We start from the raw sequence: 26816 nt of genomic DNA, 5'->3' as shown, positions 1-26816 counted from the left end.
AATATTGTATGGCAGATGCTAAGCACACTTAGAATATGATGATGCTTGGGTATGCATTCATCACTGAAAGAGTCTATTTTTTTATTTGTTCAGTAAAGCACTAATGACAAGTTCAGATTGCAAACAAATTCTGTGTCCTCCCAAGAGCTTTTGCAGTATCAATAAACTTGGTTTTAATGCAGCTGTCTTTATTAAATTTGTTCATAAATTTAGAAGGTAAATTTGCTTCTATAGGTAGATATTTATCATTTCATAGTCTTCTAACCAAATTTCCATAAATGGAGTTTTAAGCACTGTCTAAATTATTTCCATGCCATCTGCAATGTTTCACAGACCATTTTCACATCCTAATGATGATTGTAAGACAATGGAAATCTGCATTGCTACAAAGAAATGTTTCTTTTTCGCAGAGCATTTTTCTTTTAAGGAGTCACTATACTAACTTGTATTCCTGCTCAAGGTACTTTATAAATTCTGGATTGAGTTCAGCAATCCATCCCTATTTAACAAAGCATTGAAGTGCATATTTGAATTATACCTGCTACAAGAGAATGACTCTAAGTTCATATGTTGGGAACAAGAGAAGACCCAGAAGAACCTGCTCCCTGACTTTTGAACTAACTAGGGGATCTTGAGGCATTACTGAGAGTGCTACAGCTGCCTGTCCAGGGTTTCAGCCACATTGCAACTTCACGATTTCTTCCGGAGTGATTTAAGATGGGATGAGGAGAGCCAGAGCTCATCTGAGACACTGTTCAGCATTTTTTAAATCAGTGAGTTTTGTCAGAATTGCTGCCATTAGCTCATGTTCTGTGTTTGGAGGATGGAGCAATGTGGTAGCTGTCCTGGCTTTGGGGACAGGGGCAGTGAGGTGTTTCTAGGAGCTCCCTGGTCCTGTTCAGACTGCATGGTCCCACACCATTTTGGAGCAGCCAAGCTCTTTTACTTTTGCTTGCTTACCCAGATGGGTGAGATGAGCTTTTGTAAATTTGCTCCTTTTTTAATTTTCCCATTACGAACACTTGCTCTTAATTGACAGTCAGAACCACAAGAATTTATTCCCCCTTTCCACCCACCTTTGCCTTCAAAACTCCCACTTCCAAAGCGAGCGATAATTACAGATGCCTTCAGATTGCTTGCTCTTTCTGTAAACACAGAGCCTGACATCTGGCATATTTTGAAGTTACTTTATTGAATCTTGATTGTTCCTGTAAAGAGGCTGCATGTGTGTCATACTTCATACTTTAATGGCAGTAAATAGATATATCTCTTCCTGCACAGACTGAAGAGGAGATACTCTTCCAGGCAACCCTACGGTGGTCACAGGCTGGAGGGCTGATACCCCCAGGGCTGAACCTGTGAAACAGGGACTGTTTCCACAAGAGTGGGAGGTTGTACGCGTGTTGATGACTACACTGGTGTTGGGATGCTGGTAGGAATGGATCATAAGATGGATAAACACTATAGATGGAAGAGACAAAATACTGTTAGAGTTTCGGATTGAGTCAGTTTTGGGGGAAGCCTTGTTTTGATAGACTTAGGTGTGGATGGGCATGAAGCTCAAAGTATCTTTTCCTGATTTAAAAGCTTTTCTTTTTTTTTTTTTCTGTGAACAGAAGTTACTTGCTAGCGTAGTATGAAACTCTCTAAGAGTTTCCAGTATGAACCAGGTGTTAAAGTAGGTTTTATTTTTACAAATTGGGAGATACTCTGCAGAGCTCCACACATTGCTATATAGTTGAAAAAACCAAAAGCTTCTAGCATGATGGTGCAGAAATCCTATATGTATAGCGTGAACTTCAAAGACAGCCTATGGCCTAGGAACCAGGAGAATGAACCTGGTTTTTAACACAAAGGTGAAGTCAACTTCTTACTCCACATAGCAATCTTGCAAATTGGGGTTGTTGCATTTAAGATGGCATTTCCTGCCTCCTCATAACTAAAAGAGGCCATAAAAATCATTAACAGAGGATATTTTCACATCTTTCTGAGGTGGAAGTGTTGTTCCTAATGTACAGGTTGGGGAAGAGGCGAAGGGAGGTGAAATGATTTGTCAGGGATCACAGAGGAGGGTTAGCAGGTGCAGGAACTGATCCCAGGTATCCTAAGATCTCTTCTGACTTTTCAACTGTGTTGGGGGAAGCAAGTTTTCTGCACTTACTACAGGAACTGACAGAGGAAAAAGTGGGTTCTTTTGTTACATTTGGTATAAACACAATTCCTTTTGAATATTTTGTGTTCGTGCATGTCTTGTGACAAAGACAGACTGAGATTTGTTATGAAGGGCTACAAGGCACATTGGAGGGGGAGGAATGAAATATTTCACTTGATCTCTATAGCATATTCCATATTTTCCTTGCTTTGGTTACATTTTTGTGAGGCAAACGATGAATTCCCTCGCCTATTATTAATTTATTGTTACTGGAACATAATAGCGCAGAATGCAGTTCATCCAGGAAAAAGCTTCAGCGGGGAATGAGTCACTGATGGTAATAAACTTCCATCCCTCTCAATAGGCCATAGGACCATTTAGAAAAATGTTTTTGCCATGATTCCTGAATTGCTTGTGCTTTGTACAGCAGCTGGTAGAGATAAAACTGAACAGAGCTGGGCAGACTCCCTGTCTCCCTTCTATTACTATAGCATGTTTCTGAATCATACACAAAAAATGGTTTTGGTATGTAAGAGGGACTTCAGAAAAGCAACTCTGACCAGAAAACAGCCAGCGCTGCAGTGAGGATACATTCTCAAAGCATGATATTGAGTGTGATATCTACCATATATATAGTGCTCAGGGAGTTAGCAATGCATCGATGTGCAGAGCTGAGCTCTCTAGTGTTACCCTTCCGTGAGATGTGTTATCTCCCAGGAGCCCTGGGGGCCCTCAGGAGGCAAATCTGAACTGAATCAGATAGTGTTTCGCAGCTGCTCGGGTTAGGATGCAGCTTTCCATGTTACTGTCTGTAGCCTTCATCTTGTTTGGTGTGCAAGGTCTCAGTTGCAAAAGGCTGGTTTTGTGTTTGATGGAGCTGTGTTGCATGTTCCCTGCTCTGCTGGATCCAGGTACCCAGGAGCGAGTGCCCTATTTGGGTCCAGGAGAGTAAAATGTGTTTCTGGCCATGATCTTTTGCTTTCCCCATGAAGAGACAGTATGGGTAGTGACTGGATAGATAATAAACACCTCCTGAGCATCTTGGATCTATTAAAAATGGCATTGCTGGGGCGTGAAGAGCATAAGCATTCCCCAGTCAGGGAACAGTGTGGATCTTCAGTATGTGGTGGCAAGGGTTAAATGCTTTTAATATAATTTCCAGCCTTCTTCCTTCAGAGTCCTTTCAAGGCTTCTGATCCTCCAAGAGTACTACTGCTTCCACAGGGGAGGGTGCGTTGTGGTGTCGCTTTCCAGAGTATTCGGGGAGTTGCATTGCTATCAAGAACTGAGCATATAGCCATGAGGGCCAGATTGTGTACAGCTCATTAAATGGTGTATTCTGTATCTGTGCAGCAAGCTGCACCCATCACGTTAACGTGCCGAATCGTGTAAACATCATGACAGAAGGTTTTGCAATCCAGCCCTAAGTGAGTGGCAGGGAGTCGGCGTAGCTGTCGTGTGAACTGTTGAGCTGTGGCTGGACAGCCACTTTTAAATAGCCCAGTGCAAATGGGAAGCTATATTGTATAAACAGTAAATGAACCCAGCTTTGCCTGAATAATGCTTTTATTTCCAGTTTATCATACGATGGCTTAGCTGACAGATTTTATGATTCTAGCAAGCGCAATTACTGTTATCCTTCAGGGCATGTTTTCATTGTAAAGCCTGCAATTGGGTGACTTGAGTGCTGTGGTGTTATCTGTAACACTGCCTATTGGAGTGCTAATACAAGCTTTTTTCTTTTTTTCAGTAGAGTAACAAACCATATTTTTTTGGCAGGAGATAATAAGGTATTATGAACTATTTCATCATTTTTATCAGTGTTTAACAGATTTCCAAATCTTCCTTCATTAGAAGCCTCAGTAGATTTCACATATTTGCAAAAATATTTCACTTTGTATTCCTCCCAAGTGTAGTACTGCTGCCGGAGTGGTGTGCAGCAGCAGCACTGCGGGTAGGGGTATGCAGCATCCCCCAAGTGAATGGCGCACAGAGTCAGGCTGTGCAGGTTCCTAGGCTGTCATCTCTCCTGCAGGAAAGCTGAAGGACCTATCCTGCTCCAAGTATCTTTGGGTTTATATCTCCTCTGCCAAAAGAAAGAATATTTTTTTGAAACACTGACACTATCATGAGACTGAAGCCTCACAAAAAGAATCACTTCCTTCCCACAATTCAACAAATGAAGGCTTTTCAGTATTATATATAAAGCTCCTAGTCTACTGTTAGGACTTTGAACATCCTGCAGATACCTCTGTTATTTACTGGAAGACACAGTCTGGATATCAGCATCTCACGCAGGTCAAGGTTGCAGGCAGACTTCTTGCTTCTCAGTTCAGAAGGTACCCTCCTAAATATTTGATGCTGCCCACTTGCTAGGGTTTCAGGCTCCCTCATGCCTGCTGTGCTCTCCATCCTTGTTCTCCCTGTTAGTGTATGCAGGAAAGCAAATTGCACATACATAAAAAAAAGAGGTATTTGCATTCACAAAATGGATGTATGTGTGCACCACTGCTTGTCCTCCCAAGTGTTTCCTCAGTTGTAGAAATGCTTGATACATGTCCACCAAACCGTGCTCAGATGTAACACTATCTGTTGATGAGATCCTCAGACACGCAAATTCCACCTGCAGTGCAGAGCTGGGCATCCTGGCGTTCTCTTTATGCAAACTCCAACAGCTGAAGACTTGGAGGTGTTGGGTTTTGTGCTGTGCTACTGTAAAGGATCTTGTCAACTCACTGGAGCAGATGGGGCCGATGAGGAGGTTGTGGAGGTGAGAGGAGAGCTGGAGCAGACTGACCCTGAAGCACCCGGCATCAGCCCAGCGCAGTGCTGTGCACTGCGGGGGGAGTGATGTTTCTTGCTGCTGCTGCTCACTGAAATAGGAATCACTTGGGAGCTGCTCTGCACCTTGCTTGCATACGGCCCGTCATGCTGCCTGCTTTTCGTCTCCTGCTGTGACCTGGAGTGTAACTTGTGTTATTCTGCCTTGTGTAAGCCAAGCAGCGGGGCAGTGGCATTCTCCTGGGCTGTCTTCATTTCTTGAAACCCCCTTGCTCAGTGGGTGCCTGACTGTCCGCTGCTGTATTGGGTTTGTGTGGCAAGATTTTGGTAGCGGGTGGCTTCTGTGAGAAGCTGCTAGAAGCTTCCTACATGTCCGACAAAACCAATGCCAGCCGGCTCCAAGACAGACCTGCTGCTGGCCAAGGCCAAGCCAATCAGCACCTCTGTGATAACATATTTAAGAAAGAGAAAAACAGTTAGAGAGAGCTGTTGCAGCCGGAGAGAGGAGTGAGAAAATGTAAGAACATCTGCAGACACCAAGGTCAGAGAAGGAGGAGGGGGATGAGGTGCTCCAGGTGCTGGAGCAGAGATTCCCCTACAGCCTGTGGAGATGACCATGGTGAGGCAGGCTGTCCCCCTGCAGCCCATGGAGGGAGGATGGTGGAGCAGATACCCACCTGCAGCCTGTGGAGGACTCCATGCCAGAGCAGGTGGATGCCCAAAGGAGGCTGTGACCCTGTGGGAAGCCCATGCTGGAGCAGGCCCCTGGCAGGACCTGTGGCTCCATGGAGAGAGGAGCCCAGGCTGGAGCAGGTTTGCTGGCAGAACTTGTGACCCTGTGGGGGACCCACACTAGAGCAGTCTGCTCCTGAAGGTCTGCACCCCATGGAAGGGACCCACGCTGGAGCAGTTTGTGAAGAACTGCAGCCTGTGGGAAGGACTCACATTGGAGAAGTTCGTGGAGGACTGTCTCCCATGAGAGGGACCCTATGCTGGAGCAGGGGAAGAATGACAGGAGTCCTCCCCTGAGGAGGAAGGAGCGGCAGAAACAACGTGTGATGATGAACTGACCGCAACCCCCATTCCCCATCCCCCTGTGCTGTGGGAGTGGGAGGTAGAGAAATTGGGAGTCGAATTGAGCCTGGGAAGAAGGGAAGGGTGGGGGAAGGTGTTTTTAAGATTTGGTTTTATTTCTCATTACTCAACTCTGATTTGATTGGTAATAAATTAATTTTCCCAAGTTGAGTCTGTTTTGCCCATGATGGTAACTGGTGAATGATCTCTCCCTGTCTTTACCTCAACCTATGAGCCTTTTGTTATATTTTTCTCTCCCCTGTCTGGCTGAGGAGTGGCATTCAGCCAGCGTCAATCCACCGCACCTGCCTAAAATGCTATTAACTTTAGTGGAGCAGTCCTGATTTGGTTTTGCGTAAACAAGATTGAAATAGGGCCGCAGCACACAGGTTTTGAGATTGCAAGTGAAATACATTGTTCATTCTGTCTGGAAATCTTAAATGTTGTAGGTACTGAAGTTGGACAGCCAAGGGGGTGACTGGAGACCTGACTGTCAGGGGTCCTGAGCTCTTGGTCCTCTGCTGAAAGGGAATGGGAGCTGCACAGTCACAGCATGTTTAACAGTCAGGGACATGGGTTTTAGGTGCACAAATACTGTGGTTTTGATCAGCACCCAAAAGGTGTTTGTTCCCTGGCTAGGACCGGCTTCATTTGTTTTATCATTAATTGTTTAATTTCTGTGCTGGGACAGGCCAGCACAGTATAAACAAGAATAATCCGAGTCACTGGAATTGTACTTAAACTGGTTGGAGTTCATAAAGCAGAAGAAAAATTATGATGTGTACTCCTGGTTTATGTTTACCTAACAAGCTCATTGAGTGGCACGAGAGGAGCACACAGCGAGATGTAGGATGTGTGCTCTGTGGTGGTGCTGATACACGGTTGTGTGGTTGTTAAGGTATTCTTTAACGATGAGACAACCAGGCTGAAGACAAGGGGAGGAGAAAGTGGAAGGTAAAAGAAGACAGAACACACTTTTTTTTGGACACACGGATAACTGCTTCATTGGTGTGCAGAAAGCATTGTGCTGTGGGTACAGAGCATCCAGTGTGTAAGTGTGAATTGCAAGTGTAGGGATACCCCCTTTCCCCTGGGTACATGCTGCATCCGCAGGCAGTCTCGTTGCAGGGGTTAGTGCAGACTCCTCACCAGCTACAACAGGTTTGCAGGAAGCTCAGGAAGTTCAGTGCCAGTTCTGGATGGGCTAATAAATCTTAAAAGCCTTGAAAGCTGCGTGGGGAATTTATAAAGAAAATAAATGCAGAGTGCTGCAGGGAAGGATGACTGGATGCTGTCTGTCTGCTGTCCCCAGGTCTTGCTGGCTGCTGCGTTCAGCTGCCCTTGTAACCCATCAGTCGTTCCTGTTCCTGTGGGATGTTCTCCTTCCGCGGTCCCTGCTGACCACACTTGCAGGTTTCTCTCTTTTTCCCAACCTGTGCAAGCTGTCGTGACCTCTTCTTGGTCACCCAAGTTCAGCACACAGCACTGCTGTTGTGTAATAGCAAAACTCAGCAGTGCCAAATCTAACAGCTGTTGCATTGCTCGGGAGATACAAAACTCCAAGGTCCCTCTAGAAATATTGTTCATGCCAATGCTGTGGATGCACTGGGGGGCTTTTGCTAAAGTTGTGTTGCTTGTGCTTTGTTGAAAGAGCAGTCCATGCTCTGGTTGGGCTTCTCTGTCCTAGACCCACGGTGTGGGAAGATCCACTCCTGGTCTCGTACAAATCAGTGGAAATCTTGCCACGGAATTCAGCCAGGACAGGGCTCAGCTGTGAAGATCCTTCTTTGCAGGGAAGAAGGGATTTGTTGGGTAGACATAACTAATTTTTGTAATCAGATCGAAATGTTTCATTCCTGCATTCCACTAAATATAAGGAAAATGAGTGCTGTCCTAATTAATTATAGATACTTTATGGAATGTGGGTGTGTGCTGCCTGGCTTTGTTTTTTTGTCTGCATAATTATTGGACATCTGGGCCATAAACTCCACTGGATATCTTTCCCAACCAAAAATTAGTGGGGAAGAAACTTTCTCCTAAATTACATGTATTGTAAGCTCAGTGTGCTTGCTTCCCAACAGAAATATGATGCCTTTCTGACAGAGGAATTACTTCTGTTGATTCCTGTCTAATACAGGTATTTTGCAGTACTTTTCTGTCTTCAGCGACTCGTATGGCTTTGCTATAAGCTTTTTTCTTCCGTCTCATTTCCTACTTCTATGATTATCTGATGGCTGCAGCAGGCAGTGGTCTGACTATCTGCAGTCGGTTCCCGTTCTTATACCTATTTTTATCCTTTTGAGTTAACACACAGTAATTGCTGTTATTTTCACTGAAAATTAAGCATACAAGTAGCCATCGTCACTTGTTCTCATTTGCTGCCTATTCTTCAGAATAATGGCAGATGCCGAGATGTAGTCAGTGCTTAACACAGAACTCTGTCGTGACCACGTGGAGAATGCACAGCCTGTGAAAGGAGTTTGAGTTCTCAACAGCTTCCTAGTGGATATGTCTCTGGAGTTCACCCAGGTGACCTCAAGCTGTGTTGTGGGTTCAGGATAGCAGGTCTTCATTTCAGAGGCAGAGAAGTGATCCGTTAATGTTTCGTCCCAGAGGTCTTCTCTTTTGCTCAAGGGTGGTCATACAGGGTGGGTGAATAGTGGGAAGTTTGTACAGATATTGTGGAGAAGAGCTTTTGGGTATCTCAGTTTATCCGCATTCAAAGCGGATAAGTGTTAAGCAGATTTGTGAATAGTAGGTGTTGCTCAGTTAACATGGCACATTGCTTGGCCCTGTGTTCATTACATTAAACCTTAAAGAGGAGATAACACAAAGTTACTGCTCGCTACCTAAAGCTGGGTCTTCCCCTGCGACAGGCACCTCTCTCCAACAGGGCTCTGGATTTTGTCTTTTAGTGTTGTGTAATACACGTTAAAATCATTGCTTGCTTGTAAACATTTTACTGTTCAAATACACTTTAAAAGGCTGTTAATGTTTAAATCTGCACCCTGAAATGTTTTCTTCATGGCAATTAGAGTGCAGCCAGAGAACAGCTCTTCAGCTTAATGGCTTGTGAATTCAAACTGTAGCAATGCTGCTTTCTAACAAGTGTTTATGTAATTTTCAAGAAGCAAAGACCAGTGAAAAGCTAAAATATTCACTATGTTGGAAAATACCCATCTTTAATCCCAGGTCTGTGGAATGTGAAATATGATGTATGACCCAACAGGACTTTGTCTTGTGTGGGAGATTGTTAGCTGGATGATATAGGTTTAGCTTGCCTCAGTTGACTTCAGAAATAGTTCTACTTAATAAATATTCTGACAGATCTTCCACTCATAAGAATGGACTGAACTGGGAATTGCTGTATTGGGCATATAGTATTTCAGGTGTACTCATCATATGTCATACATGGTCACAGAGACTGCAGTCATCCAAATCATCATGTAATCATCCCAGTCCTCTCCAATTACTCAGCTTTTCATGCTGGTCTCTTTCACACCTATATCAAATTTACTTTTTACTACTACTTGTTACTATTTTTCAAATGGGCAGGTTTCCCTTCTCCATGGAATTTATTTATTAGGGGTATTTTCTTCAGGATACACCAAGTTTGTATCCTTGGAGTCTGCTCTCCCTCTGCTGTCTTCTGCCAGCTTTCCCAGCACCTCTTGCTTATTTATTAATTCTTTCTAGTGATTACATTTCCTAATTAGTGTTCTCCCATTTCACTTAATGCCTTGTGGCCTTCTTAGGGGGATGTGACTGGACATGCAACTGTCCATCAAGTGATCCTATGGATACCTCGGCTAACTTCCTCCCAAACGCAGAGGTGTCTGTTCCGTAGAGTGTAATTACTGGAAAATACTGTGAATGTCCTTGTGGCTGCTGGTTTCTTCCTGCCAGCTCAACCACTTAAATCTATTAATGGACCTGACTGATGGAATGGGCACTATTCTCTGTCAGCTTTTAAAACAATTCCTGACTATTAATTTATTTAATAATTCTATCAAATTCCTTTCACCCACTTTTTCATATAATTTTGGATTTTAGCTGATTTCATTTATTTTATGAAACAAGTCTCTTTTTTTTCTGTGCAGGCTTTTTTCTTTAATTGTCACTTTTCTGACATCTGGTAAAATATCTCCATCATCAGTCATATTTTTCCATTAATTCTTTCTCAGCTAATTTTGCCTGTAATTGCTTTCATTTTTGTGAGTTGGGTCTTTTTATCATATGCATTATTCTGTAATTACTGTTTTGAACTTACTATATTTCATATGCCAAATGCAATCAAGTTGAGGAACTGGAGCACCTGGCTGCTACTATTTTTATTCTTTAACTCCTCTTTCCGTGTGAAGATGAGATCTGATGTCGCATTTCTGCCCTTACTGGAGATCTTGGAAGGTGAACATTCAAATTACAGCTTAGCTTCAATTAAACACTTGGGTCTTACGAGACGTGGATAGGAGCTCGTTGCTGATGGCATTGCTGGGTCAGGTGCTCGCTGCTACGGCTTTGCGTTCCCGAAACAGCTGCCAGCCAGACATCCATCCCCAGTGGGACCCTCCCTCTTGTCCTTGCTGGAACCTCTCCTGCAAAAGTATTTGCTCTGTCTTCTCCCCAGATGACTTTCCAAGCTGACAGCACCCGAGATCCTCACTGTGGATTTGAGGAGCCAAGCACTGGGCTTGTGCTTTCCTCGCTGCTGCACCGGGAGTGCAAAACCCGCAGTGCTGCATCTGACAGCATCAGGGTAGCTCTGAAATAGCTGATATGAAGAAATAGCCAGTAAGCTCCTTTATGTTTTGCCTCTTCTGGAGAGTCTTAAAATATTTTGAGTTATTTGAAGTAGCCTACTTGTCATGATCTCTCTGTATTGATTATCCTTTGTGTGATAATTAAGATGCCACTTAGGGCAGGCTCTTGATGTGGTGTTTCCTCTGAAATGAATATTGCTAACAAACCTTCCCTCAGGAATAGATTCACCTCCGTGATGAGGGAAGCTACAGCATTTTACTGCATGTTTCAGCAGGCTGAGAGCTTGGACATCGCCGATTAGTGTGGCTCACTTGCTGGGGGGTAATTAGTTAAGTAACTGGTTATGTGCCCATGTATTCAATCCTTTAACTGGATCAATGACTTAACCTAGCACAGCAATTCCTAATTACTTTATGAAACTTTGCTCAGATCCTGGACTCCATCCAGTCCAAGATGCTGCTGCTTTTTCATTAGGGTTATCTAGGAAAGCAGCTAAGACCAGCCTTTAGAATTGGTGTCAAGAGTGACGTTAAAGGAATATTTGTTCTTATTTTAGGTGCAATAAATCATTTTAAAGGCAATGAATTGGCCCGAGAAAAATCTCTCAATCGATCAAATGCCTGCAGCACCCTTCTGCCTGTGATATTGATCTCGCCCTGAACTGCTGAGCTCTAAACCAAAGATACGAGGTATCACTGCTGGAGATTTCAGTGAGATATTATTTTTTTGGAAACTATTTTTTTTTTTTTAAGTGACCTTAACAACTGATAATTAACAACGGTATCAATAGCTATATTTGGAAAGAAGATTATCTGAAAAATGCTTGCCTGTGTGGGTTTTTTTAGTGGCTTAATGTCTGACCTTAAGTTCATACTGTTGTTTGAAGAGAGTCATATCATTTGAGTGAAATCTGCAGAAAGTATGGTATCTGTTATACCAGCGGACCAGACCTGCAAGCACTTTACTTGCTAGAAACTCAAAATGATATTAATGATAAAATTTGAGAAGTAATTCGGAATTGGCAAATGCAACTCAATAGAGACAACAGCATAATGGTGTTCTTGGAAAGAAGAATTTGTGGGTGCAGATAACTGGTAGTGCGATGGGGATCTGAGAGGCAAACTCAGTGCGAAGTGGTGTAATCCTGCTGCAAAGAATGAAATTTTATTCTCAAGGGATTTGGCAGAAGCCCCAGAGCTGGGCTGGGGCAGTCGCTTCTCTGAGTGATGGGGACTGAGCTGGGATAACATGTCCAGTTTTGGCCAGCATGCTTCAAGAAGGCTGTGGAAATGCTTAATAGAACCCAGAGGAGATGGACAAGAACAGTGAGGCAGTGGGAGCTGTTTCCAATGAGAAAGTTATAGAAAGAAGTGGATTAATTTCCTTTGAGGAGGTGAAGGGAGGTAAACTCTTCCTTGGAGAAGGCTGTGAGAAAGCGCAGAGCAATCCCCGGTCCTTCAGCAGCAGGGAAGGGACAACCCCTTCGGTGGAGTATTTTAGCCAAATATTTTGGAAAAACCTTCTAGAGGTTAGGGTAGATAAGCGCTGGGAATGGTTACGACAGGAGAAACCTGTTTTGAGGGAGGTTTTGGTAACAAGTCAGACAGCATTCACCAGGTCCAGCTCCCCACCGTGCCGGTGCCCTGTATGTGCCGCAGCTCGCTCTGTCCCTGCTTCCTCGCGTCCGTCCCCACACGCACTGTACATCCAGGCCAGTCCCACTGGCAGAGGCAGCCTAAGTCCTGGCAGAGAAAGTCCATTGCTAATCCATGCAACAGGTATACAGCAGTGGCACTACTGGGATGAGCAAGAGTATAGTAGTTTAATCCCCCTAGTGGGACCACCTCAGGGGTGAAAGGGTGCTCAGTCCTGTGGAAGAGTATTATATTATAGGATTAGGATTGATTTGCTTAAGGGTCAAATGGGCAATCCTGGATTTCTTTTATGAACCCATAGCTTAAATCTAAATTGCAACTCTAGTTATAAAATCTAAAAACTGAAAAAGCCCCTATCTGTAAAATCCATAAAAGTAATTTATAGACACCTTGCTGATCTTATCTCTTGCCAATGGAAAGGAGGAAAAATCAAGGTGGCTGGTCTGCACGTATCTAAGTGTTCAAGAAGCTAAGAAAAGTAGGCAGGTTTTAGGTCTTGCCTTAGTGAATTTGTATTCCTTTCCTCCTCCTTTTAGGTGTACCATTTTATACCTCTGTATGCCTGACACAATGAAGATTTTTCTGTCTCTGATATAGGAACTATATTTGGGATATCACTTGAGAGCTGAGCTAAACTGCTAAATAATTGGTCGAATTTTTGCAAGTTTTGAACACAGTGCCCTCCTTTTAAATTCTCTCTGAAGCCTCAAGAGTTTGACTGCTCAGTGATATCCAGCCTGCTATGAATATCCAGCCTCTGAAAATTTGTTTATTTGTTTGCCTATTTGTTTATTTGCTCTGAGTGGTGCCATTTAAAGTACTGCATGATGGATGAAGCTAATTGCCGAGCACTCTGAATACACCTGATCTGGTGCTCACCCTCCACCTGTATCCAGCCCCTTGGTTTTTTTGAGCATCTGCATTACGTTGCAGGATCCCGTAATATGAGAAGTCAGGACTTGAGCAGAAATGAGCTTTGTGAGAGCAGATAAGAGCAACTTGCGCTGGAGCAGCAGATGCGACTGTTGTTTTGTGCAAGTAGATGATTCCCTAATCCTCTTAAGGACAGCCTGGGTAAAATCCCCTTTGTGACACTAGGCGCAGCTCTGGGCCAGGTGGCCTCAGCTTCTGTCACCAGCTTTGTGAGCTGCTTTGCTCTGAGAAACTCTCCGTGCTGCTGTTGAAAAGCCATGGTAAAAGCAGCCGAGCTGCCGGGTGTGCGGGAAGAGCCCTGGGTAACAGCCACCATCGTGGTACAGCGAGACCTTCTGCTGAGTACAGCTAAGCAGTCCTGTGTGGTTTTGGGTCCTCAGAGTCTGTGGGTGTTACGGAAATGTTCCTGGCAGTAACGTGTGTAAGAGAGGAGTAAAAGAGTAGGCAAAAATAAAGAAGGCTGGCAGTGTGAGGTGAGGGATGGATGAGGTATTATGGGAAAAGCTTAATGGTGTAAGCTGACCTGGCACAAGGAATATTTTGTAGCTCCCTCTGCTTTTCTCCAGGGAAAACCACTTCTTTCACTGATGTGTCTGGCCTGTGCAGTTGCAGAAGAAGGTTTTTCCACATGGTTGGATTGTGAATAGCATGGTGAAGGAGAGTGGTCAGGAGGTGGGATGGTGGTCTGACACCTGCCATCACTTTCCAGCTCTGTCCTAGAATTTCTGTGACCTTGGACAAAATATTTCATCCTGGAACATGGAATGTACCCCAACGCTGTAAACAGTCTGAAACAAGGACTTGGAAACTGGGACATTTCCCCCACTTGCCTTAGTTGATATTCCTTGTACAAGCCAGTAGTAACCCTTTAGAAAGTGTTATTGTTCATTGTTTCGTGTTTAATAAAACATACCTTCATCAGAAGTCAAACCCCAAGCTCTATCCCGTTGCTTTCCTTCTTCACTGCCCTTCAGTTACCCTCTTCCCTCCCCCATCTCCTTGCACCATACTCAACCACCAAAATCGGCATCTTTAAACATTCCTTCCAAGCCTGTCTTACTAACTGCTACAAGGAGTGATGAAGGCCATGTATGAATGCCATATGCCATCTTCATATTTGTAGCATCACACTGAAATTGCTGTAAAGATAAATGGCTTTGAAATTATTCTTTTCCTTTCAGTTTGGTAGACACCACTATTTTTGTCCTTGTTTTAACTAGCCAAATTTTGGCTTACCAAAATTCATCTTTGGAATGACACAACATGCATTGTGGAAGCATGTCAAGGCTGCTAAGTTCTCTGGATTTTGGTGAAGATAATTTTGGAGGGTGCAATCCTGAGGTTTTTACTTGGGCAAATCTCCCACTGACTCATCCAAGACTACCGTGTTAAAGCCATCAAGAGGAGATTATGAAAGGGTCTGAGACTGTATGCAGTATATTCCTGTAATAACAATTGCTTTGGACACGCAAAAAATGTATTAGCTTTATTTTCATGTTTTCGGGTTTATTTTTAATTCTTTCACCACTCTTGCTCATCTGTTGTAAAACTGACATGACAGAGGAGGCAAAAACTTCTGGCCTTGCTTCCTTTTTAGGAGTTGGTGATGGCAGGGTCTAGCGTTGCTGGTAGTAACAACTTTAAGATAATATTTTAGTCCAATTTAACACAGCAGCTTTTCTGTGGTGGTATGCACCACCCTCACTTAGTCCTTGTGACTCAAGATTCATTGATAAAGCAGCTGGGACACTGGAAGATGTTCAACATCTTGCTGTCGGTCAACTACTGACTCTCTTCTACAGATTGTAGATGAATAGTGTGTAAAATGTAAGATGTGTCAGTTCACAAAACAACTTTCAGATACAGATTGTGATTTGCTTGCTTTTTTGTGAGTTTAAAGAAACTTGCACATTTCAGAAGAGCTTCCTTCTTAACGGTGTCCTAACAGCCTGCTGGAAGTCCAGTGTCTGCCGTGGAAGTCCAGCTCCATGGTTCAATCTTTCAAATGAACAAGCTGCCCTCTGAAGGTATTTTTCTCTGTTCAGTATCTTTCATCAATGAAACTACTGTTTACAAAAAGAGACTACATGAAGGAAAGGATTCTGGGATCTGAGCTTTCAGATGTTGAAACAAGCAGTTGACTTGCAGTTTGGTCACCCCAGGACCTGTTCCTGACTCAACCCCTGTCTTTGAGAAGCTTCAGTCTTCCTGGGCTTGGGTGCATTTCATGAATAGGTAAAAAAGATGATTAAGAAAAAAATTAAGGCAGTGTTTGCATCAAATTAGCTTTTAACAAGCTATAAGGCATGGAACTGTTGCAGCATTGCATACTTTTTTTGGCTTCAGTGGAGCTACTCTGCATTTCCACTGATGTAAAGATGATCTGAATCTGTCCTCTTGGCTGCTCTACTTCAGCAATTGATTCTAAATCAGCCTTGCTATCCAAACATGTAGAATTGAAGATTTGTTACTAATTATGTAGCTGCAATTCCTGACTATTTTTCTTCCTAGTTTAGTAAAAATCTTTCTGACATTTAGCAGATTGACATTCTCTTAGCATCTCCACAACAATCTGTCCAGTTTGTTTAAGAAGGCAACATTTTTGGAAGAAACTGCAGCATCTCTGCTGGAAACTCAAGTACCTGGCAAGAGACACTTGAGATACTTGTTGAGCTGGCCAAATTCTGCTGCTATGCTTAGTGATTGCAATGGGCAGTTGCGTGACCTTATGTGTCTTCGACTGTCTAGCGTTCACCTTTTGTTTTCTGCTAGAAGGCTTGGGAAAAAGCAACGTGGAATTACAGACCACAGCAAGAACCCTGTTGTCCTGGATGGTTTATTCTCTGCAGTGCTGACTGCTCTCTTTGGTGAGAGGTGATTGATGCCAGCATGACACATGGTCATATTTCTAGTGTGTTTGCACATTTCCTCATTCCCGTGGTGAGGATGATAACTGCTTGCTGGTCAGATGTTGCCATCAATGCTCAGTGAATGTTTGACTCGCCTCAGGGAAGGTATAAAATGCTGGATGATGGTTCCTGTTCCCAGACGTCTGGAGAAGACTGGGGCAGGAGGAAAGGTTTCCATATTAAAGATGTCACTTTATGACTATATTTTAAGAGTCTATCTAGTTAAGAAGTAAACCTGTCCTAGGCTAAGGACAGGGGACTTGTCCTCTGAAACCAAATAACTACTGAATGGCAGTCATCACTCTGAAAATAAACATGATGGCAGAACAATTTACGCCCTACCTGGAGGCTCCCAACTCCACCTGGGGACTGCCTTTCTCCAGCCACCCAGGCTGCTCTCTCCACTGCTGTCTAGCAGTGCTCCGAGAGCCTCCTTGCACTCCTCCTTGCGATACCTGAATAGCTTCGCTCTGCACTTGATTTTTATTTCCACCAGTTAGTGATGAAGTGGTCTGTCAAAGAGCCTTAACAACTGTGAAAACACTTTGAAGTATGTAAAAATACTTTAAAGAGGCATTCTCTATTGTTTTCTGTTGTGGGCAGCACTCTTCCGGGTGTTTACACCCAATGCATTTGACATTTCAAAGAGATGGTGCTGACCTCCGCTGATGCCTGTGCAGAGCGCGATGAGGATGAATACATGACGTGTGCTCAGAGTGAGGCTCAGCTTTTTTTGTTCATTTGGTTGTTCTTTATGGCAGTAGTTCGGTGGCTGCAGGCATTGTTCCATCTTGTCAGGCAAATCGGTTATCTTGCAGGATCAGCTGTGCTTATAGTAGGCAGAAGTGGATTGCATGTCTCTTTGGGGTTTTTTACATAATTTACTGCACAGCAACAATTGTTTTCTGTTGTACATGATGACAGGTACTGAATTCCAGGTTAGCCATGTTGAAGTATGCACTATTTTTGCTACAGTCCTTTTTGGCCATTAGTGAAACATAGTGATGACTTTGGGTGTCACCAACTGATTCAACAGGGGTTACTCAGAGTTCAGCCTTTTAGCAGATACTTAGCTTATCTGTACTTGTCCCTATTGGAAGATCACTGTTTATTCTCATTTTGAGCTCCATGATTTGGATAGCTTTTTACACGTTGCTCATTATAAATTATACGTAGTGTGTTTCCATTTGGCCTGGATTCCTCTCTCTTTAAAAGCTTATTCCAGGATTTGTTCACTATCTCTGTTTCATATTCAAGTGGCCCTTTTATAACCTTGGTGAGAATTTACGTGTAATTTAAAGCCTTATGTCCAGTTTCAGTTTACAGCCCCTTGTCATTTATGGCACAAGCACAGACTTTGTTCTGCTGTAGATACAGCAGTTAAATCAAGTGTTGAAAAGTGATGAAGACTTGGTTGCAGAGACAACTTAGTGACAAACCAGTCGCTTTCTTAATTTCGGAATGACAGCGGAGAAAATATGAGGGCTGTGCTGAGCCAGAGCATCAGTGATAACATAGTAGCAATTGATGCCCCTCAACAAAATATTTACTAATGGATCCCTACTTGTCAAAACTTTGGGGTAAGAAAGGCTGGAATAGATAAAGAAGTTTTTTTCCTCTTGCCCAGGGCTCTTTGACTTCATCTAAAGATAAGTTCTCTTTTGTTCTTGGTTGAAGAGGGCATATGACTTCCTTAGGCATCGCTTACTCTGCCTGCTGCTTTGTTATCTAAGAGGCCATCTATTTAGTAGTACGCTGGCAGAAACATACTCTTTTATATAGCACTTGTCATTTGAAGATCTCCAAATCTGTACAAAGTGGAGGAAATTTATCATCTCTATTTTGTAAATTTAGAAACTAGAAACACAGACACTCAAGGTCAGAAAACCATTGCCAGCACTGGAAATGGAACCCAGCCCTTTTGAGTCATGGTTTCTGATCTTTCTAAAAACTAGATCGCAAGTGGGGAAAAGGAAAACAGTTCTTCAAACCACAATTATTAATTTACGTGTGAACCTATCTTCTGTTTCGGTTAAGTTGCTAGGCTGCCACGATCTCTTGTTTACCCATGCAATATAACAATATAAAGCTGTTTGCACAGGGTAACCCAAAACATTGCTTTACGTGCAGTGGCAGTAAACCACTGCACAGCTTAGGAGTGCCCATGCACGCTCTGGGCAGGGTCGGGTTGTGTGGGCCAGCGTTGTCCTCTAGTGCAGCTTCAGCTACAGAGCTGGATCCAAAGGAAGGGGGATTGTCCACCCGTAACTATGTACAGAGCCTGGCAAAATATGCCTTCATCCTGCTTTGATCCAAGATGTTGCTGAAATGTAAATAGTATAATAATATATTTTTAGATGCAAAGGCAGTGAACTTGTAAGAAGCAAATGGAAAATCCTCATGTGTTGCAGCATCCATCCTGCTATGTTTTCTTGCTTCCTTGAGTCATACTGTTTCACTCACTGTTAGGAAGAAGAGACGCACTTGCAAACCTAATTTGGAACCAAGTACAAGAGAAAAATAGTTTTTTGTGTAGAAGAGCTGCAGAGACTTTCTCTTCTGTATGCAGCTGGCTTGGAGAACATTGCTGCTGCTTTTAAAAATACCAGATGCTGGCTTGCTGTGTGAGGGAGCAGCTCCCTGGGAAAGACACTCTCCTAAAATCCACCAGTCCACTATTGGAGAAAAGGGAATTAATTTTTCATCCTTGTCTCTGGTGGAGTCATCTCCTTTCTGTGAATCACAACTCATCTCTGCTAGAGCTGACTGGAGCCTCAACATAATGAAAACATTTCAATTGTATCTGTGTTCTTAAATTGATCCCCGTCACTACATTCAAACATCTGCTCCCTGGGGAAGACCATTTGCTTTAGTATTTTGATTCGGAAATTGTACTGACGTAAATAGACAGAACATCAGATTCAGCATCTTGAATGCACTTTCCAGTCTCTGCATATCTTCAGGCTATCAACTAGGAAAAAAAATTGAAAGTATTTCCAGTGAATTCACTTAGATGCTAAGTCATTTAAATTCTCAGCCTTTTTAGCCATTGTTGTTACCAGACATTTGTATAATGGCACAAAGGGATAGTGTTCACTGCCGCCTCCTCCACATTCACCCCAGCATGTAGTCTGGTGGGCTTGGGGACAGCAGCTTAATGGGATCGCTTTATTAAGACATCCCTGAAATGGAGGGCACCTTGATCTGATTGGAGATGGTGGGTTTTGTTTTTATGGAATGATACAACAAAATGCTCCTGTGTCACATTGACATAATAGGCAACTTTAAAAATCCTTGGCTTGAAGGTACATCAGGGAAGTGGTGCATCCAGCCCCTCTAAGAGGGGATGGGAGTCAGAGCCTACCTCTTGCTTTTTCTCTGTGACAGCTCTGGGAATATAATTTTCTAATTCTGAAATGGGAACTAATTGAATGCTGAAGAACATTTGTGCAAGCTGCTGCTGAAATGAGGTGATAAAAATTCCTGAAAGGTCTTTTAGTCTAAAGCAAAGTGAAGGTGTCTGCTGTGCTTTGCTGCAAGATGTCCCAGCAGAATTGTTGTGTTAAAGACAGTTTGCAGAAGGGCTGGCCATCCTTTTGTGCTGTCTTTTCTGTTTTATGGCATGTAACCTAAAAGTTTTTCTTTTGGGTTCTGTTGGGTTTTTATAAGTTTGGGGATTTTTTTTCCCTGACTTTTTCTTTCCGTTTTGCTTGCTCATGAAAGGTACTGATACAGGACACAGTAAGAGTAAAAATGAAATCTCGATCTGATGGGATAATGGATTTTTAAGCAGAATGCTTTGAAACTTTCTTTGATTAATACCCACTTAAGTCCAAAATCCAATGGGCGGTTTAGTTTCCTGACTAAACGCTTCTTGAATTCCCTTTGATTATCCTCATTACAAACAGGCCTGGTGATTGTCGGGGTCATTCCAGCAGCTCAACCAGCAATGGCCAGATTTCATGCTCCTATCTTAAAGCTCAAACCAAGCTGGACACCAAAGGAAGCCATTCTGTATTGTCCAGACTGTTAAAAGCCTTTAGGATGATCAAGAACTGATGCTGTTCATGGTCCCACCTTTAGTGAGTTTTTACAACTTATCAGTAGAATCTCTTTGAAGAAGTTTATTGCTCAGGGTCTCAGCTCACCTGATAGATGTGCAGGCTTTGAAGGACTGATACAACATAGGAAAAATCACATTCCGCTTGGGCTGGATCCGATAGCTTCTTGTATATTTATATTTAGTTTTTCTTCTGCAGCCCTGCTTGTCACAAGGTAGATGCTGTAAGCAATAGTGAACAAATTCAGGATGAAGCTAAACCAAAGCTTTGCACTTGGTGCTGTAACTAGGTTTTTGCCTTAATTACTTCCAACTGCAGAAGCATGTATATATTTGTAAGGTACTGGGTACCTTGGTATCTTAAGCTGTAAAACATTTAGCACCCGTGGGATTTAACAAAACACATGGCTCTCTTTCTCTGGCACATGTTCTTCTCAGTTGCATGAAAGTGTGAGAAATAGCTTGTCGTTCAGAGGATGGCCTAGGTCTATTCAAGTTGTAGAAACAGAGCAGGTGTTTCCCATCAGTGCCCTATCTCTCTGTTCTGCCTCTCTAACTTCTCACTACTCATTTCCCAAAGGAAGCTCCTGGACTAGAGGCTCTGGGGCTTTCTGTGATGGAGGTACCCACTGCAGAGGCACAGGGAGTAATATCCTTGAGACCAGCCACTAAACTCACTCACCTTAAAAGCAAAGTAAAAATGCTCTTTGTATTTTGTTTTGGTGTGTTGGTTTTGGTTGTGGTTTTGGTTGGGTTTTTTTTTTTTTTTTTGATGAGCTTTTAAAGGTCTCTCTTCTAAATGCACTGCTCAGTAGGATTCAGCACCCACAGGATTTGATGCACAAGGAGAGGCTGGGCTCCTGGACATGCCAGGGTATCACGCTACAGCCTCCTGTTGACCCCAAGCCTTCCCATGCTATTTCTGTAGTTACTTAGTGTCCCCCCATGTAACTGCCGCTGGCAGCACGACCACCTCTTACAGGCAATAGAAGGAAGGAAAGGCTGTGCCCAGCTTATGTGTTTGCATCGCCTCGGGGCAGATCTGTTTATGAATATTATCACTAAACCCTGTTTGCAGGGAGAAAGGACCCAAGCCTGGAGTGTGCATCTGGAAGCAGGCTCAGTGTGGTGTGTTGGTGCCTTACAGTGTCATCCAGGGGCTGTTCAAAACAAGAATTACTCTTGTGGCTTTACGCTGGTGTGTATTTAGGAAGCCTGAACTAGACCATGGGAGAGATGTTCAAGCTACACAGAGTATCGCTGGGCTGGGCAGTGCTGAGGATAGGAGACACCATCGTGTTGGACTTCCTGCATCCATCCTCCACTTTGGCAACTGGATATTTCCTGCGGTCTCTGCATGCAAATGCTCTGCTTGCAAGCAGAGGTGCTTGGCAGGCTGCACGGTGAAGCTTGCTGTCTCTCAGGCTCCTTCCAAAGGTCTGAGGTGTCATTGCGGCAATGCTAACAGTGAAAGGAAGAGTGTTAATCATGCTAATAACTATTCAATCTTTATGTTTACATACCAGAGGGTTGCACATTTTGCACCTGTAGACCAAGTGCATTGCATATACAGCAGTTATTTATGTCTCTATATTCTTCCCATAAAGATCCCACCCTTTCATCCTGTGTTGTGGAAGCTCCCTGCATCCCTGGTTTACCACAAGGATTATGAGGGCTTCTGAACAACGTTACCTTTCTTCTCCTTGCTCAGGGCTCTGCGTATCCCACGTGCCACTTCCCACAAGTCAATGGTTTGTGTGGCCCCTTTTCCTTCTCAGTGGGAGAAGTCATGTAACTTGTGATTTTCCTATAAACATTCTAGAGATGGGTGACAGAAGTGAGATGAAGAATTGTCTTGGCCACCACTACCTCTCATTTCATCTGCCTGTAATTACAGAAGCAGCAGCTATATCTTGGATGCAAACAGATGTCTTTTGCCTCTTTTTTTTTCTTCTGATTTTGTTTTTTTTTTTTTTCTTTTCCCAAATGATCATGCCCCCCCCTCCCCCGCCCCAAATCGATAGCTTTCTGCCTCGTGGCGTCTGGAAGACTTCCTTGCATTTTGCAAGGGATCCAGCAGGGTGTTGCAAAGTTGTTGTGCTCAAAGAGAGCAAACTGATTGCTTGTGATCTGAGCAGAATAACTTCCTCTTCTCACCATTTTGAGCCAGGAAAACTTTTATCTACGTGTTGTCCTTCCAAGCCTCTTTGACAGGCATGGGCCCTTGGGAGATGCTCTGGTGCAGTTTACAGCAATCTCCGTCTACTGATGGGCAGCTGAACGAGGGATCTGTTTTGCTATTATTTATTTATCGAGCCATGGCAGAGTGCTGCCTACAAGCACAGAGTGGACTGTGGCATTGAGCAATGCAACTCACACCCACTCTGGATAATAAAACAATTTAGAGGTGCGTTTAGTTTCATTGTCTCTTTTCTATATGACTTAGCAAACAGTGCTCTGTTCCATAAATGGGAAAAGGCAGTCCACTCAGAAGAGGGAATGTGTAAGGAGCAGCAAGTGCTGTGGTGGTGGTTGCTGCCCCACTGCCACCCATCCTCATGTTTGGAGGAGAAAACCCTTCTCTCCATGGCTTATCCTTGGCTTCCATTTGGATAGACCAGTGATAGGGATGACCTTGTGCATCTCCATCCCACCCTTAGAGCTACAGAGGGGTGAGCAAAGGCTGATTTGGGGACGGAAGGAAGGTGGGCACGTGAGGGGGACTCTGCTCCACATGGAGAGAGGAGCGATGAATGACCGGTGAGGTCCCGGTCTCCATCCACAGCCTTGGTCTGGCTGTGGCAACCACCAGAGCAGGGTCTGTCCAGTCAGACAGTTTGTTCTTAAGCCTCAAAGCAAGAAAGTGCATTAATTATGGTTTGCCAACAGCTGATGGTGTAAACACAGGGAAATGAGTGAGCTGCAGTTTAAGAGGGTACTATGGACATGTTATCTTCTGTGGACTGGGCACGGAGCAAACCCTGTACCTCTTATTAAGGGTTACAGCTGTATTTATTTTTTTTTTCAAGATTTCATTACTGTTGACAGTCAGTCATCCTCCAAAGTCCCTCTGGATGCTGAAAATAGCATGTGCTGACTAAAAGTGCTGTGTGGGTGACTTCTGGGAAAAGAGCTTTTGCTTTTGATCCAGTTTCATTTTTCACATCACAGGTGAGAAAGATTGCCCTTGAAATTGCTGCTTTGCTGAGAGCGTGAGCAGAGAAGCCCAGGATGGCGGTGGCTGCGCAGAAGGTTACCCATAGAAGGTGGCCTGGGAACTGCGGGAAGGGTCCCTGTGGGCTGCAACGGCACCTCAGACTGGGTGCACTGTGTGCAGTGAACAGTTTGCGTTGTCCCATTCCTTGTTCCTTAAGTGCCTTCGGTAAATCTGAGATGTTTACGTGTGTGCTTGGTATCTAAAGTTTGTCTGTTCCTGATTGAACAATTAATTGCTTCTGACCTGTTAATAATGAGTTTTCATTCACTGCTCACCTTCCTGGCACATCACAGATCTCTTAATGATAGTACCTTTACTTACCAGTTGGGGGATTGTAGCTGCCTGGAAATATACTTTCTCCAAACATTCCTATTAGCACAGTTTTTCTTGTCTGCATATTTATCAGTGGTGAATACAACTTATTTCCACGTATGGTGGGTTTATATTTACCATTAGTGTTTCAGAGCATTGCAAATGTCTACGGTCCAGTTGAGGGAAAACTGTAATATCATGGCCGTGTTGTAAGGCTTGGGCAATGAAGAGAGGCATTCATGGTGTTTGATTTTTGCATCTTTTAACTTCAAAGTAGGTTTAAAGCATTTTTTTTTTTATTTAATGCTATAAATGCTATTTGAATATGAAGAAATAGCAAAAGGATTTGCTCCAGCAGGGAACCTTCCTCTACACAAACAGTAATCAGAAAAGACGCTGAACTTAAACCACATGAGATTTGCAATTATTGACATTTCTTTGGGGCTGGTAATGAGGAACTCGCCAAGTGTCACAGCTGGTCCATCACCAGTGACGGTCCATTAAAATGTTTTTTGCCGCTTGGCTTGCATCCCTTGTGGGAAGAGGGGCAGAGGAGTGAGCAGCTCTCGAGCACTGTAGTCCTGGTTCTGTGCATCTGGCACTGGTTGTCTCTCCCATCTCGTCTGGGGTCTGACCCGCTGCTGCTCAGGGATGGCAGTCTGAGGTCCTTAAAGGAGTCAGGATCTGACCCATCTGTGACATCCCTGGCTCTTGGTGGCCATGTTTAGGTATCAGTATTCATCCAGCATTACTCTTCCTCCTCCACACCTTGCCTGGTGTCAGAGCTCTCTGTGGCTGTGGTGCCTCTTCATATTACTCTTTGCTTATTTAAAAAGGGGGAAGAAAGCCAGGTGGTGTCAGGCTCCATTCTGCGTGCTGCCAATTCACCCTCTTACAACCCTACTCTGTAAATTTTCATATGTGACAGAAGGGGAATCATTCCACTTAGTGCTCCAAAATTTTTTCAGAAATTTCTAACAAGGTTTTGCAATAACTGAAGAATGACCACATTTTCTTCTTTTGAAGACAACCTCCAAATTTAATTCTTTTGACTAAAAAACATGAACACCTGACTTATTAGGTAAACAGATGGCAGAGGCTTGAGGGACAGTGTGCACACACAAAATATCTGCTGTGTAGATAGTATTTAGAAAATGATGATATCTGAGCCTGTTGCATTCCAAGGGCTGTAAATTGTGGAAATGTCTCTAACAAACACAGTTCGCAGAACAGGACCTAACCCCAGATTTGACTGCCCTGAAATGCTAGACATAGGTCTAGTTGTGGTGGCTTGATAACGCTCTGCTACTTATCTAAAGTTTAATCATTTGGAGTTAGTGAGAGATGGTCCAGCTGAAGAACCTGCAGCCTTGAAGACCTTGGCCAATCTATATGTTAGAGGCACCTGCAAGGACAGTGTGTGAGTAGCAGTATGGGTATGTCACACAGGAATTTTAATCATTCAGTTGTAGGTAAATTAGCAATTTAATTATGTATTTAGGTTTTCGTGGTCCATTCAATCTTGATGGCTCTGTAGGGACTCTGCTGTGATGGAGCTGTGATGGTGTAACCGCCATATGGAAAAAGGCCCTCCAGTGGCATTTTACTGGCAGCATCTGAACAAGTGACTTTTTTTGGGGGGGGGAGGTGACACATCTCTCCTACTATCCTGATCTGTCAATATTTGTCTTTACTATAGCAATCTTGGAAAATATTTTCTTTGTTTTGAAGCTTGTCTTCCTCCTCCTGGCTGGGGGATCGGTTGTCCCTGCCATCAGCAGAGACTGGGCGGCAGGTGCCTCCCTCCTGCAGGTGCCCTGGAGAGGAGCCGCAGGGCAAACCCCATGCTCCTGGCTGAGACTGGAGCTTCCTTTACCGATGTTCATTACTGATGGTGATACGCTGGGTTTGTGCTGGGCACAGGATGATTTCTTCACATCTCAGCAGTGTGGCCTTTTGCCATGAGGTTATCTTGATGTGATAATGTCTGGGTCAGCCTCCATCCTAAGTGCAAGTGGAGCCTGTTTGGCCTCTTTCTTCAGCTAACCGCCGTGGTAAGTGAAATATCAGCAAAGATATAGCAAATAATTTTAAAGTATGTCAACCAATATACGGCCTTGCAATTCTCAGTTTTGAAATGCTTCTACATCAATCTATGAATACTGAAAAAATAGGTATGTATAATGACTAGCGCATTGCTGAGTATCTTCTTGGCTCTGTCTCTGGGGGCTGCTAAAATACCCAATGATGAGAGAGAGAAAGATTTCTACAGGTGCTTTCCTTATGCAGTCATTAGGTGTTTCCAGTGCATCTGCAAAACTGCAGCCCTTGGAGTGATGCATCTGACACTTTCTGTGTCCTGGAGCCTGGTCTGTGCATGTGCCAGACAGACCACCATTGTTGCCGGCCACAAGATGTGAAAGGCTGGAAAAACCCACATGAGGTATAGACTAGCTCACTCTCAGGCTGTTTTAAAATAAAAATTTGCAAAGCTTTGCTCAGTAGGAATCTGTGTGCCTAAAATACATTGAGCAAAATCTTCACTTTTTAAAGTGGTGGGAGTGGGACATGGAGGGCCACATTTCCAAGCATCTGCCATGCTGTCACGGATTTAATATTTGTGAGTCTGGCTGGGAAGAAGATTGGTGCCCCTCTTGCTGAGCTCTTTATAAAATATGACCTCCTTGTTTGCCAACTTTGTGAGAGCTGAGAGCTTTCTGAAACATATCATCCCTCCCACCCCCTTTAATTCTTCTTTTATATCTTGTTCCTCTTCTTGCTTTTGGGCTGTTGTGTAGGTTTCTCTCCAGTTCCTCACGCCATTCTTCTGCTGTGTCCCAGTGCAGGTCTATTGCCTGCATGACTAATCCGCTGAGTATCCCTGGGTTTTGATGTGATAGTCCAAGTCCTGTTTCTCTGTTCTGCCTTGTTATCTTCATTATATGTTCTGTGCCCAGAGAAA

The 26816-nt window shown here is 43.6% G+C and overlaps 1 protein-coding gene across 3 annotated transcripts in view; it reads left to right on the top strand.

The window, feature by feature from the left end:
- The window catches only part of NEURL1 (neuralized E3 ubiquitin protein ligase 1), a 161688-nt gene that overhangs the window by 33494 nt on the left and 101378 nt on the right, over positions 1–26816 (top strand). The window contains exon 1 of one of the 3 annotated variants that reach the window (XM_075757999.1): positions 25220–25274. The exons of the other annotated variants lie outside the window; for them this stretch is intronic. Within the exon in view, the coding sequence (XP_075614114.1) occupies positions 25247–25274 (28 nt within the window). The 5' untranslated portion in view covers positions 25220–25246. Of the gene's footprint in view, positions 1–25219; positions 25275–26816 lie in introns of those variants that run through there. 3 annotated transcript variants of the gene reach the window in all.

This window comes from Balearica regulorum, chromosome 7, assembly GCF_011004875.1.
Source record: "Balearica regulorum gibbericeps isolate bBalReg1 chromosome 7, bBalReg1.pri, whole genome shotgun sequence".
In the NCBI taxonomy this organism is placed as follows: Eukaryota; Metazoa; Chordata; class Aves; order Gruiformes; family Gruidae; genus Balearica; species Balearica regulorum.
The sequence above is the reverse complement of the archived record's forward strand: the minus strand, read 5'-3'. Positions and strand labels throughout refer to the sequence as shown.